Source organism: Pelodiscus sinensis, chromosome 2 (genome assembly GCF_052426305.1).
Source record: "Pelodiscus sinensis isolate ZL-2025 chromosome 2, ASM5242630v1, whole genome shotgun sequence".
NCBI lineage: Eukaryota > Metazoa > Chordata > Testudines > Trionychidae > Pelodiscus > Pelodiscus sinensis.
Window position 1 is genome coordinate 73,361,371 of NC_143053.1, and position 13,262 is coordinate 73,374,632.

Below are 13,262 nucleotides of genomic sequence, written 5' to 3' on the forward strand. Positions count from 1 at the left end.
AGCTGCTCCCAGGAGCCTCTTGCAGAGCAAAGCAGGGGGAAGGGGATTTTGATGTCAGGATGTCCACCACCCACATCTCCACAGAGCAGGAGACGATGAGGACACCAGGGCTCAGGATGGAGGAAGCTTGCTGGCAGCTGCTATGTCTGAAGGTGCCAATCTACTTAAAAGGGAAGCGTACATAAAGGGGCAACATGCATATTTATTCAGACTCTCACTCTCACAGTGTCTCTCTCTCTCTGTCACAGACACAAACTATCTTTCACACTCACCTCCCAATAAACAGTTATATTGTTATTGCTACTTCTTGATATTTCTTTCAAAGTCTGTTATTTTAGGTTTTTCCTCTAGTTTACTCATTTCATAATTTTTATTGGTCTCTTCGCATTGCAAAATGCCTAATCTTTCCTGGTTGGAGTCAGGGATGTGAAAGGTTAACCATTTAAGCAGTAACTAGTTGGGGGCTGGAGCATCCTCCCACATGCTAAGAGCAGGAGACTGCTCCAGCCCCACAGGGGGCCTACGGACAGGGGAGGCTCCAGCAGGGCCTGGGAGCTGTTGGCAGCCCCAGTCTCCAGTTGGGCTGGAGCAGTCGCTTGCCCACATCCTGCTTAATCAGTTAACCGGTTAAAGCTTAGGTTAACCGAACTGATTGACTAGGATTTTGCAGCCCTAGTTGGAGTAATTATGCCTATATTAATTTTTAAAAAATGTATATTACTAGAATATTTATCCAGCATTATTCAGGTCCTTAACTCAAATAAGTTTTGTTTTTCTTCATTTAAATCGTCTGGCTGAGGATGAAAGGACAACCCCACCCCTCTCTCAACACAGCAATTTGAGGCCAGATGTGAAGCGCCTGTTCATGGTCATTGAAGCAGGCACAGCCGGGAGAGGGGTGCATGTCCCCCAGCTGGGGGACAAACAGAGACAGACGCATGCACGTGCACACACACACAAACTCTCTGAAATATATAGTAGATAGCTATCCCTTTATCCACCTGTGCCCAGTGGGGTTATAGCTGTCCAGACCCCCATCTCTGGGGGTCTATAATGGATCACTAAGTTTTTGCTCTCTAGTGGAGGTGCATATCCATGCATTACCTCAATACGGTGCACATAATAAAATTCATTCCATAGTCAGATGGAAAATATTAGAGGCAACACTGCTGAGCACCAAAATTTTTGGCACAATTTACTGAAGATCTTTCCCAAAATCTAATGTGGTAAGAGTGAATGACTACAGCCTGGAATTTCAGTTTTTAGTTGGGAGGTAATCCTAGAACTTAATTCATAGAACTTACTTACTTAACTATCCTATCTGACCATTTTCTTTGATAGGATAACAAGTCTTGTGGATAAGGGAGAAGCAGAGGACGTGGCATACCTAGACTTTAGTAAGGCATGTCACGGTTTTGCATGACCTTCTTATCAATAAACTAGGCAAATGCAACTTAGATGGAGCTACTATAAGGTGGCTGGATAATAACTATTCTCTGAGAATGGTTAACAGTTCACAGTCACGCTAGAAGGGCATAACAAGTGGGATCGGTTTTAAGACCAGTTCTATTTAATTCTTCATCAACGATTTTGATGATGGCACAGAAGATACAAAGCTGGGAAGGGTTGCAATTGCTTTGCAGGATAGGGTCTTAATTCAAAATGATCTGGACAAACTGGAAAAATGGCCTGAGGTAAATACGATGAAGTTTAGTAAGGAAAAATACAAAGTACTCCACTTAGGAAAGAACAATCCATTTCACACATACAGAATGGGAAGTGACTGTCTAGGAAGGAGTGCTGCAGAAGGGGATCCAGGGGTCATAGTGGACCACTAGCTAACTATGAGTCAAGAGTGTGACACTGCTGCAAAAAAAGAAAACATTAACAAGTATGTTTATTAGCAAGACATGAGAGGTCATTCTTTCATTCTACTCTGTGCTGATCAGGCCTCAACTGGAGTATTGTGTCCAATTCCGGGCACTACATTTCAAGAAAGATGTGGAGTTATTGGAGAAGCTCCAGAGAAGAGCCACAAAAATGATTAAAGATCTTAGAAAACATGAGCTATGAGGGAAGGCTGAAGGAATTGGGCTTGTTTAGTTTGGAAAAGAGAAGACAGAGGGGACATGATAGCAGTTTTCAGGTATGTAAAAGGGTGTCACGGAGGAGGGAGGGAAAAATTGTTCTCCTTGGCCTCTGAGGACAGGACAAGAAGTAAAAGGCTTCAACTGCATCAAGGGTGGTTTAGGTTGGACATTCGGAAAAACTTCCTACCTGTCAGGGTGGCTAAACACTGGAATAAATTTCCTAGGGAGGTTGTAGTATTTCCATCACTGGAAATATTTAAGAGTAGGTTAGACAGACATCTATCAGAGATGATATAAACCATGCTTGTTCCTGCCATAAGGGCAGGGGACTGGACTTGATGCTCTCTCGAAGTCCCTTCCAGTTCTAGTATTCTATGATCCTATGATTCAGATTCTATTATGTGTAAACATTTCAGAGTACATTCCAAAGAGTCAGCCTATAACTTTTTTGTATTTTGTACAGCAGAACCTCAGAATTACAAAACCAGAGTTACCAGAAGTGATCAGTTAACCACACGTGTCATTTGGAACCAGAAGCAGAGACAACCCCTCCTTCCCCCCGCCCCTCAAAAAAAACCCAACCCCCTCCCAAAAAAACCAGACTAGTAAAAAACAGATACAGCTGGTCCCCGAGTTACGAACGAAATCCGCACTTATGAACAAGTTGACCGTATGTAAGTGAATGTAATCCAACTTATGAACAGACTGAGTTATGACCTGGTGTTTGGTACGTAACTCGTTCGTAATTCAGAGACCGGCTGTACATTTAAAAATAAAGATTTGAAAAAAAGAAAGGAACTGTTTGTTTCTGTGCTAGTTTCATTTAATTTAAGATAGTTTAAAAGCAGCATTTTTTCCCACATTGTAAAGTTTCAAAGCTGAATTCAATGTTCTGTTGTAAACTTTTTAACTAACAGCCATAACATTTTGTTCAGAGTTATGAGCATTTCAGAATTATAAAAAACCTCTTCATTCCTGAGTTCATATCTATGAGGTTCTTCAGTATTTATTGTTGCTGCTCTATTATCGGGGATAGTCACTAACTGGGGGTTGGAAGCAGTGTTCCTGCTAATTTTTTCCATCCATGTGCAGAATATATTTTGTCAGGTGCACTGAGGCATGTGCACGACCAGTAGAAACATATGCTGCTCTCTACTAAGTACTCTACTACTCTACTTGTGGGCACTCTACTAAGCAGCGGGGCAGCACCTGAATCTCTCCAGGGTGACTGTCCAAGCGCTCAGCTTAAAGGGAACACGAGTTGGAGGGGCCATTTAATAGTATTTTTCTTCCACTGGATGCAAAGATAACTTCTACAATGAAACAAACAAAACAAAACAAAAAAAAAAACCATGTTAAAATATTCATTCATTTTTTATAGGAAAACTCTGAAACTTCCTGAGGACCTGAATTTTGCATTTCACTGTGGTTATAAAATGTTTCTCACCACAAAGTAACACACTCTACAGGAAAAACCTTGGCATCTGTGGAAAGCCTGCATGTAGCAGGGATGTAGTAATTTTGTGCAGCTAAGTACTGTAAGTGTTATGTGGGGTAAGAATTCAAATATAGCTTTCTACATTAATGAGCTTTCCCGGAGCAGTACAAAAGCGAACAAAAACTGCAGTTTCAAATTGTGGAAATTAGTTGATGATCGGAGGTATAACAAGTAAGAATGGGAGATGGAGAATCTGTGATTCATAATGTTCTCATCTTTTATTTGGGAACTATTTATTTTGTTTTTACTAAAACAAGCAACTCATACTGTTAGATCTAAGTCTATCCTAAATAGAATTCAGACATTTTCAAAGCTTGTACTTTTAGCTTATATACCTCATGACTATGGAATGAGCTGAACTGCCTTTTCATTTTTGGGAAGCGCAACTGGTTTCCATTTTTCAACAAAATGAAAATATATGTATTTGATGTTTCATGATGATTTAAAACACCTGGAGCATTCTGTAAGGAATCCTGTATGCACTGTATGCCTTTGGCCAGTAGATAATTTTCCCTGTTGAGTATGGGAGCCACAAACATCAATTTAATCTAATGTAAACCAGCATAGTACTGTATCTTTGAGCCTGCAGATAGAGAGCTGCACTGCCTCTTCTGTACTCCATAGCTTCCTCAAACAGCAGCTGAGTGAAATTATATGGCTCTAGCTCAGTTTTCCTACAGTTGTTCTGAATCCTGCAAGCAGCAGCAAGCTGTCACAAATCATTCCAACTTAATACTGCTGCCTAGGAAACCTGTAAGCGGCAAAAGCAGGCAGTGGAATTATTCCCAGAAGATGACCCACATAGACACACAAACCTGCCCAAGTGCCCCCTCCCCCCAAAAAAAGGCAACAGGCAGGGTATAGTAGTCAAGAACTGCCTCCGCACTCCACCCACAACAGCCTGGGCCCTCTGGAAGTGCCAAGGATCTAATCATCAGCTATAGGGTGATAGAGCATCAAATTTATCAGACAAATACTATCCCAATATCAATAGAAGAGAAAAGCACTGAAAAGTAGCCCAGTGACAGTACCTTTATAAAAATCCCAACACTCGCTCTCTCTCCCATCACCTGGGGAGAGTTGGGAGCTTAACTGTTCATCAGGGCACTCCCTTGGATCATCACCAGTGGTGCACTCCTCTCACCTTCCAGATAGATTAATTCATATCTGGCTACTTGGTTTCTGATAATTTTTGCAATCCCTTTGTAGTTTCTCTAATAATAAAACTGCCTGCTTTGGGACAAATGAGTCAGTTCTTTTGAGAAGCCCTTTTTCATCATCTTACAACCATTCATCTGAAGAAGTGGGTTGTGCTCACGAAAGCTCATGATATCATCTACATTTGATCTGAGGAAGTGGGTCTGGACCACGAAAGCTCATCACCTAACCATCAAACCATCTTGTTAGTCTTTAAAGCACTACATTGTCCTGTTTTTTTGTTTCATCTACATTCTTGGTTAGTCTCTAAGGTGCTGCAGGACCATTCATTGTTTCTTAGGGGGTTTTTTTCCCATTACAGACTAACACAGCTATCCCCCTGAGACTTTCAAATTACCATTATAACTGTTTTTAAACTAGAAATAATCAGAAAACCTTCTGCAAAGATTTCTCACAAGTTCTTCCCAATTAAAATGGACTCTAAATAAGTATGCAGAAAAATTTAGTAAACAAAGTATGGAAGTCAAACAACTTTGCAAGTCAACATTGTGAATATTGTTATCTGACTGCTTAGTACATTCTGTCACACCATGAGCACTTATTTTTAGTCACACCTGGACAACTGTAACTTTGAAAGACGTAAAATTCATGTTTTCTACAATGTAATTTTTATACAGATCCTGACATCTTTCAGAATCAAACAGTAGCAGTTAACACACACGTAACAGGAAATAAAATTAACCAAAAGATCTAATTATATACACACATTTCATTTGTTTTTGAGGAAAACAGTCAGTTGGAAAGCCAAGAAAATTGGCAGAAAGTCTCTTTCAATCACTAATTCAAAATTTGCCTCTTGTCAGTACAGGTTGGACCTCTCTTGTCTGGCACCCTCGGGACCTGACCAGTGCCGAATCAAGAGAATTTAACAAATCATGAGAGGTCATAGAATCGTAGAGCTGGAAGAGACCTCAGGAGGTCATCAAGTCCAGCCCCCTGCCCAAGGCAGGACCAATCCCAACTAAATCAACCCAGCCAGGGCTTTGTAAAGCCGAGACTTAAAAACCTCTAGGGATGGAGATTCCACCACATCCCTAGGTAACCCATTCCAGTGTTTTACCACTATCCTAGTGAAATAGTTTTTCCTAATATCCAACCTAGACCTCCCCCCACTGTGACTTGAGACCACTGCTCCTTGTTCTGCCAACCGTCACTACTGTGAACAGCCTTTCTCCATTATCTTTCGAACCTCCTTTCAGGAAGTTGAAGGCTGCTATCAAATTCCCCCTCACTCTTCTCTTCTGCAGACTAAATAAACCCAAATCCCTCAGTCTCTCCTCATAGGTCATGTGCTTCAGCTCCCTAATCATTTTGGTCGCCTTCCGCTGGACCCTCTCCAATGCATCCACATCCTTTCTATAGTGGGAAGGCCAGAACTGGACACAATACTCCAGATGTGGCCTTACCAGAGCTGAAGAAAGGGGAATTATCACTTCTCTGGATCTGCTGGCAATGCTCCTCGTAACGCCATTAGCCTTCTTGGCTACAAGGGCACACTGTTGACTCATATCCAGCTTCTCATCCACTGTAATCCCCAGGTCCTTTTCTGCAGAACTGCTACTTAGCCATTCGGTCCCCAGCCTATAACAATGCCTGGGATTCTTCCATCCCAAGTGCAGGACTCTACACTTGTCCTTGTTGAACCTCATCAGATTTCTTTTGGCCCAATCCTCTAATCTGTCAAGGTCACTCTGCACCCTATCCCTGCCCTCCAGCATATCTACCTCTCCCCCTAGCTTAGTGTCATCTGCAAACTTGCAGAAGGTGCAATCCATCGCCTCATCCAGGACATTAATAAAGATGGTGAACAAAACCAGTTCTAGAACAGATCCATGAGGCACTCTGCTAGAAACCGACTGCCAACATGACATCGAGCTGTTGATCACTACCCGTTGGTTCCAAAGTCTAGCCAGCTTTCTATCCATCTTACAGTCCATTTATCCAATCCATACTCCCTTAACTTGCTGGCAAGAATATTGCGGGAGATCGTACCAAAAGCTTTGCTAAAGTCAAGGTCAGTATTGGCTAGAGCAGGGGTGGGCAAAAGGGCCTCCTTGGGCCGGATCCAGCCTGCCAAGTGGGTGGATCCAGCTCACGGAGGCCCTGGTGCTCTCCCGCCCCCAAGTCAATTTGGGGCCAGGCGGGGGAGTGCACAAAGCTTCCTCCCGTCCTGCCACGAGGACATGGTGCTTTGAAGTGCTGCATACTGCTTGCAGGGCGGGGGGAAAGCGGAGGAGGCTTCGCGCACTCCCCACCCTCAGGCAAATCAGGCCCTGGGGGCACGGGAGCTGCAGGAGGCTTCCTTTGCCCTGCTCCAGCCCTGCGAGGTGCCCGTGGCACTTCAAAGTGCCATGTGCTCCTTGCAGGGCCAGAGGAGGCTTCCCGCGCTTCCCCGCCCCCAGGCTCTGATTGGCCTGGTGGTGGGGGAACGTACCAAGCCTCTTCCAGGGCATGGGTGCCTATGGGAAAAGGGGGGGCAAAGGGGCTCCTCCACCCCCAGATCAATCATGGTCTGGGGATGGGGTAGCCTCGCCCTTTCCCATTTAGGCCCCTCCCCTTATGGGGTGACCTGGGACTACTTCAAAAAGTAGCCCCCGGGGAAAAAGTATTGTCCACCCCTGGTCTAGAGGCATTACCAACATTTCCACTGCTTACTGAGCTTTTAAGAAGACATTTAGGGGTATATTAGAGCTAAACAACAGCACAAAATACTGAGAGCCATAACTGGTGGCTGTAAACAAACCTTATGGGACTGTGGGAAACTTGGCCACACCCATGATAAGTGGACGCCCAGCTAACTAAAATCGCACCAGATCACGGATGTTGCTGGACCAGACAGTGCCAGACTAGAGAGAGTCAACCTGTACTATCCAAAAATTGTTACCACTGGACAATGGATCATATGAGGATTACCTATAGTGTTCCCTCCCTCTGGGGCATCTGGTATTGGCCACTATCGGCAGACAGGATACTGGGCTAGATGGACCTTTGGTATGAAACAGTATGGCTGTTCTTAATCACTGCTTAGTGGACCTATGTGAAATAATTTGGTGTCTTGGTCCATTAAAAAGTAACCAGATGGCACAACTGACAACTTCATTTATAGTTTCAGCAGCAAGGCCAATGTTTGAATAGGCATATTGCTAAACTACACTATCTCCAAAAAAAGCAATTATTTCAGAATAAGGTTGAGGTACAATGAAAGCTAGACTTGAAGTATGCACTATTATTGTATGTATTACAGCTACTCTGTAAATAAAAGACTAAGTCTCAAGGAATGTCAGTTTGGCATTATTTGCCAACACTTGTATTTAGAGAGACAAATAATTGTTTTATTTAGTTAAGAAAAATTTCAAGCCTTTAGGTCACAAAACTGTTTATTTTAAAAGCTGTTTTTCCTTCCAGGTACAGTGAGGACAACTGGACAGAGGGTGATCTTTTAATAAGAGATTGTGGCAGCAGGAAAGATATTTAAAAAACAAAACATTGAAACATGCATTTCAAACGTAATATACGGTAAATCTGTGCAAGTGCACTATCCTGCACAGCTTGTAACCTTAGTTTTGTTTGTTTTTTCCCTTGAGGTGCACCTGGGTTTCTGGTAGAGATTTTGTTTTTTGAATTTTCTCCCTTCTGGACTTAATTTAGGTAAAACAAAACCCCCCAAACTATTGAGGGAATGACACATCTTTAGAACTTCAAAGAAAAATAAATATAAGACCAACAAAGTACCTCTGGCAAGTAATGGCAATGATAAAACTGCCAAAACCTGAAAGTTATTAATTCTAAGATGCTAATACTTTTTCAGTATACATGCAAAATGACCCAACTGAGCAGTCTTACTCAATATACATTGAAAAGACAGGAGGAAATTTTTAGGAGAACTTCGCCTAGAATCACTACAGGTTTGCTGATAAACATATCAGTAAATGTTGAACCTCTCTATTCCAGCACTCTCTGGTCCAGCAACATCTGTGGTCCAGCATGATTTTAAGTTATCTGGATGTCCACTTATCCTGGATGTGGCCAGGTTTTCCATGGTCTCATAAAACTTGTTTACAGCCACCAGTCCTGTGGCTCTCAGTGTTCTGTGCTGCTATTTCACTCTAGTTTATTTCTAAAAGTCTTCTAAGAGCCCAGTAAGCAGTGGAAGTGTTGGTAATGCTGCTAGACAATACTGTCCTCCTGTGGTTTGGCAAATTCTCTGGTTTGGCACTAGTCAGGTTAAACGGGTGCCAGACTAGAGAGGCTCAACCTGTATAAGGAAGAGGAACTAAGATACATAACTCTTCACTGTTAAGTCAAATCCAGTGCAGTAGAAAGAAAGTCACTGAAGAATGAAGGTTAATCAGTGGACCAAAACACTTTGGTGGTCTCATTCCATCTCTCTCTTTTTTTTTTGAGGGGGTGGATAGAAAAGGGTTGAAGGTTGACTACTCATCACAAAATCCACCGCTACTCATGTCAACTGACAGCAGCATGGAGACTAAAGTGCCATGTCAGCCCTAGAAATGATCGCCTTCAGATCATAGTTAAAGCAGCATGGCAAATAGGTTAAGTTTGCACAGCCTGCAGTTCTAGTAGATGAATTTAACCATCAAGATTATCAACCCAAAGCCTCTCATTTAATTTTTACAATTTTCAGTGCAGCAGAAAACATTGAATCCAAACTGTTTAAATTTAAATTCAGTTCTAAAAAAGATCCCACAATTTCCAGATAACTGCAACAATCATTTTAGGCTCTTCAATCTGGGAGTCCCCAGCTAACATTATACTGATTCTTCAGTTAAAAAATAGAAAATATAGGGATTTATTCTGCCTTCTATAGTAGGAATGTTCATCACCACACATGACATTCCAAATAGTTAGTTACTACTAATTATCCACACATGCGCTGCACTCATTTTACAGTGCATACATACTGAACCACATTACAAATACAGTAGTGAACACCTGTCAATTTCTTTCTTGCCTGTCACGCTTAGTTTATGAGCTACAGGCAGTCCCCGGGTTACGTACAAGATAGGGACTGTAGGTTTGTTCTTAAGTTGAATCTGTATGTAAGTCGGAACTGGCATCCAGATTCAGCCGCTGCTGAAACTGATCAGTTTCAACAGCGGCTGAATCTGGACACCAGTTCTGATTTACATACAGATTCAACTTAAGAACCCCAGGCGTCCCCAAGTCAGCTGCTGCTGAAACTGATCAGCAGCTGATTCCAGGAAGCCCGGGGCAGAGCAACTCTGCCTCGGGCTTCCTGTAGTCAGCCGCTGGTCAGTTTCAGCAGCGGCTAACTTGGGGACACCTGGGGCAGAGCAGCTGGGGTGCTGCCGGGTTGGTCCAGTAGCGCCAAGGAGCGGTGCTGCGGGACCAACCGGCAGCGCCCCACCTGCTCTACCACAGGCCCTGGGCTTTGCTCCATGTCTCCCTGGTCTGCTGGGGGGGGGCACTAGCTGCGTCCCCACCCAGCAGACCAGGGAGACGCTGAGCAAAGCGGCAGAGGACCTGGGGCCGGACCCGCGGCGCTTCCAGCTCATCTGGAAGCGGCCGCGGGTCCGGCCCCGGGTCCTCCGCCGCTTTGCTCCCCGTCTCCCTGGTCTGCTGGCTCCCCCAGCAGACCAGGGAGACGGGGAGCAGCTTTTCTCGCCCCGGAGGAGGCGGGCGGCGGGACCAGGCGTCCCGCCGCTCCAGTCCTCCGGAGCGAGAAAAATCCCCGTTCGTAACTGCGGATCCGACATAAGTCGGATCCGCGTAACTTGGGGACTGCCTGTACTATAAGGCTGACTTTCCCTTTAGTAGATTCTTCCTCCAGTTGTATAATATATTTATATTTACAGTCCAAAGGCGTTTCTGTTTTCTCTATTTTCACAACATTGAAGAGCTAGCTTCACCCACTACCCAGTCTCTGTACACTGCTTCCTCTTTCATACAACACAATGGGGAGAATAACACTTTGAGAATTATGAAGAGGTTTTGTTATAATAACAAGAATAATTAGAATAGAATTCTAAGCCAAAGTGTAGTAGTCTCATGTCATAAGACTCAAAAGAACAATCAGTAGCTCATTCACTGCTGTGGAGTATTTTAATACACATTTTTCAAGTGGCTTCTTTTATGAGACTTTTTGTTTGCATAACTTTGTGGCACAGAGCCTAGGCTCTGTTTTCTAAGGCTCTCTGCTCCTTCCTTGGCACTGGCACAAGCATTTTAAATGATTTCTGAACAGCAACTACATTTGCAGAGCTTGAGGGGGCAAATTCAGCTTCCAATTATACATAATATTATCTCTGCTGCTGTTCATTCCACTAACACCCACCTGTATCTTACATGTTTGTATCTAGTTTACTAGTAAGTTGTATGGTTATATATTGTAAAAGACTGCATTATTCCTTCTGTTTCTTAAGAAATGTTTCTGAATTACAAGAAACAACATAGTACCTAGGGAAGATTTTTTTGGGTAAACAGAAATTCAGAAACAACAAATATAATGCATTACTATTGTACTAAACTAGTTACTTACCCTACTTTTTAGGTGTCACTGTAAAAGGATGCAATTAAAATAGAAGCAAATGCTTACTTTATTTTGCTACCACAGGTCAATACCTACTGACACATTATCTTTGAAATAAAATTCCCTCTGATCAGTTACTCTCAACACAGTCATACAAGAACAAAAAATGGTCTCTGTACTGGAGCATCATTATTACTTTTCTTCCCCCAACTAATCTCTCCTCTCCTGTTTTGCTTCCATGTCCAAGCTCTCAGTTCTTGGATCACCTCACAGCAGTGACTCAGGAATAAAGAGCTGTCTACCTGAAGCAGAATACATTTCGCTCGATCCAAAGCCCACTGGAGCCAATGGAAAGACAGCTACTGACTTTGTTGGACTTTGTATCAAACACCATTTCCTCAACTTGCTCATCCTCCAGGGGTTTATCCATTACAATCCACTTCTGCATCCAAATCACATTGTAAAGGTGAGTCACACGATTATTTAAGAACCCTAAAGAAAAAGTAGGCGAAGTAATATCTTTTATTGGCCCAACTTCTGTTGATGAAAGAGATGAGTAGGTCCAATAAAAAAAAAATGTACCTCACCCACCCTATTAACCTGGTACCAACACAACTAAAACATTACAAACTTTAAAAAGTCAGATAAGCTTGCTATGCACTGAAATACTAATTTAGCCAATGCATATTACTTTAGGAGTGACATACAGTCATTAATACTCAACCTCATTGTTTTCAAAGAAATTGTAAGAGATATTGAACATACAAATACTGACCTTGTTTCTTTTAACCCTTCTTTTTGAATTACTTCCAGTATTTGCTTTGCGGTCATTGGGGAGTTGGGGTGTTTTTCCAATGCCTAAAAAGAAATAATATATATGTGTAAATAAGATAAAACCATTCTGTGACTGAAAAGTTCACATGTTCATGCACGTTTTGCCTAATTATTTTTGGAGGGGGAACTGCAGCGTTGAGACTGGAGTCCTCCGTCTGTTGGAAGGCCAGATATAGTCCAGGACTCTGCAGAAAAAGGAAGATTTACTTGCTGCTTGTGTGCATCATCTGCTAAAATGCATGGAAATATTCTTCCAAAGATACAAAATAAACTAAAAAGAGTTAAAATATGAAACCTATTTGAGAAGACCAATAATGCAGTATAGTTTCTCAGAGGCACAAAAACAAAACAAAAAAAGTGTGATTAGAGAGTGCTGGTTTTGCTCACTACTTTAAAACAGTCTGAGGTGACTGAAGTACTGCGCTTACATTTTGTGATGACCTCAGACACAAAAAAAGGCTAAAATCTGTTTGCAAAGGAGGAGCCACTGTCAGAAGTGACATGATAGGTTTCAAATTTTAAATGCTTTTTGTTTTTAAAAACAATGAAAAATTAAGTGGCCAAGACAGTCACAGAAGCACACAAGATGCCACATGACTCAGAGTGCAGTATGTTTTCCAGTTCAGCTCAGTTTTCCACTCCTTTGCCTTTTCCAATTGAGCCCAAATTAATCCATTCCTCATCCCAATTCAGACAAATTGGCATGAATTTTCTAGTTTTTCGTTTTGTATCCCCTTTCCATTTGAACCATTTAACTCTTTCTGCCATTCTTTTGCTCAGGTAAAGTGCCAAATTGACAGCCCTAGAAACTGAAATCCTTTATCCACAGAAAAGGTACAGCATAGACAATGGCAATGCAAGCTTCCCCACAGTGTCTTTCCAACACGACTCAGTAACAACTTGCACTTCCACCTCTGGCAAACAAGAAATGAGTTTGGTCTCCATGCTCATTCGATCCTTTGCCTCTCTTTACTAGTTACCAATTAACGCCAATTGTGATGGTAGCTACTATAGGGACACCTGTCCAATAGGAAGTAGAGATATACCACCAAAACATATCACATAAGTCACCAAAGATTGGATGGTGAATATTTTCAATCATTACTAGCCA

General features: G+C 42.4%; 1 protein-coding gene across 5 annotated transcripts in view; it reads right to left on the reverse strand.

Moving 5' to 3' along the window:
- Positions 1-13,262, reverse strand: part of ASXL3 (ASXL transcriptional regulator 3) — a 161,775-nt gene that overhangs the window by 121,363 nt on the left and 27,150 nt on the right. For all 5 annotated transcript variants that reach the window (XM_025180831.3, XM_025180832.3, XM_075920751.2 and 2 more), the window contains one exon: positions 12,093-12,175. In XM_025180831.3, the coding sequence (XP_025036616.3) occupies positions 12,093-12,175 (83 nt within the window). The remainder of the gene's footprint in view (positions 1-12,092; positions 12,176-13,262) is intronic.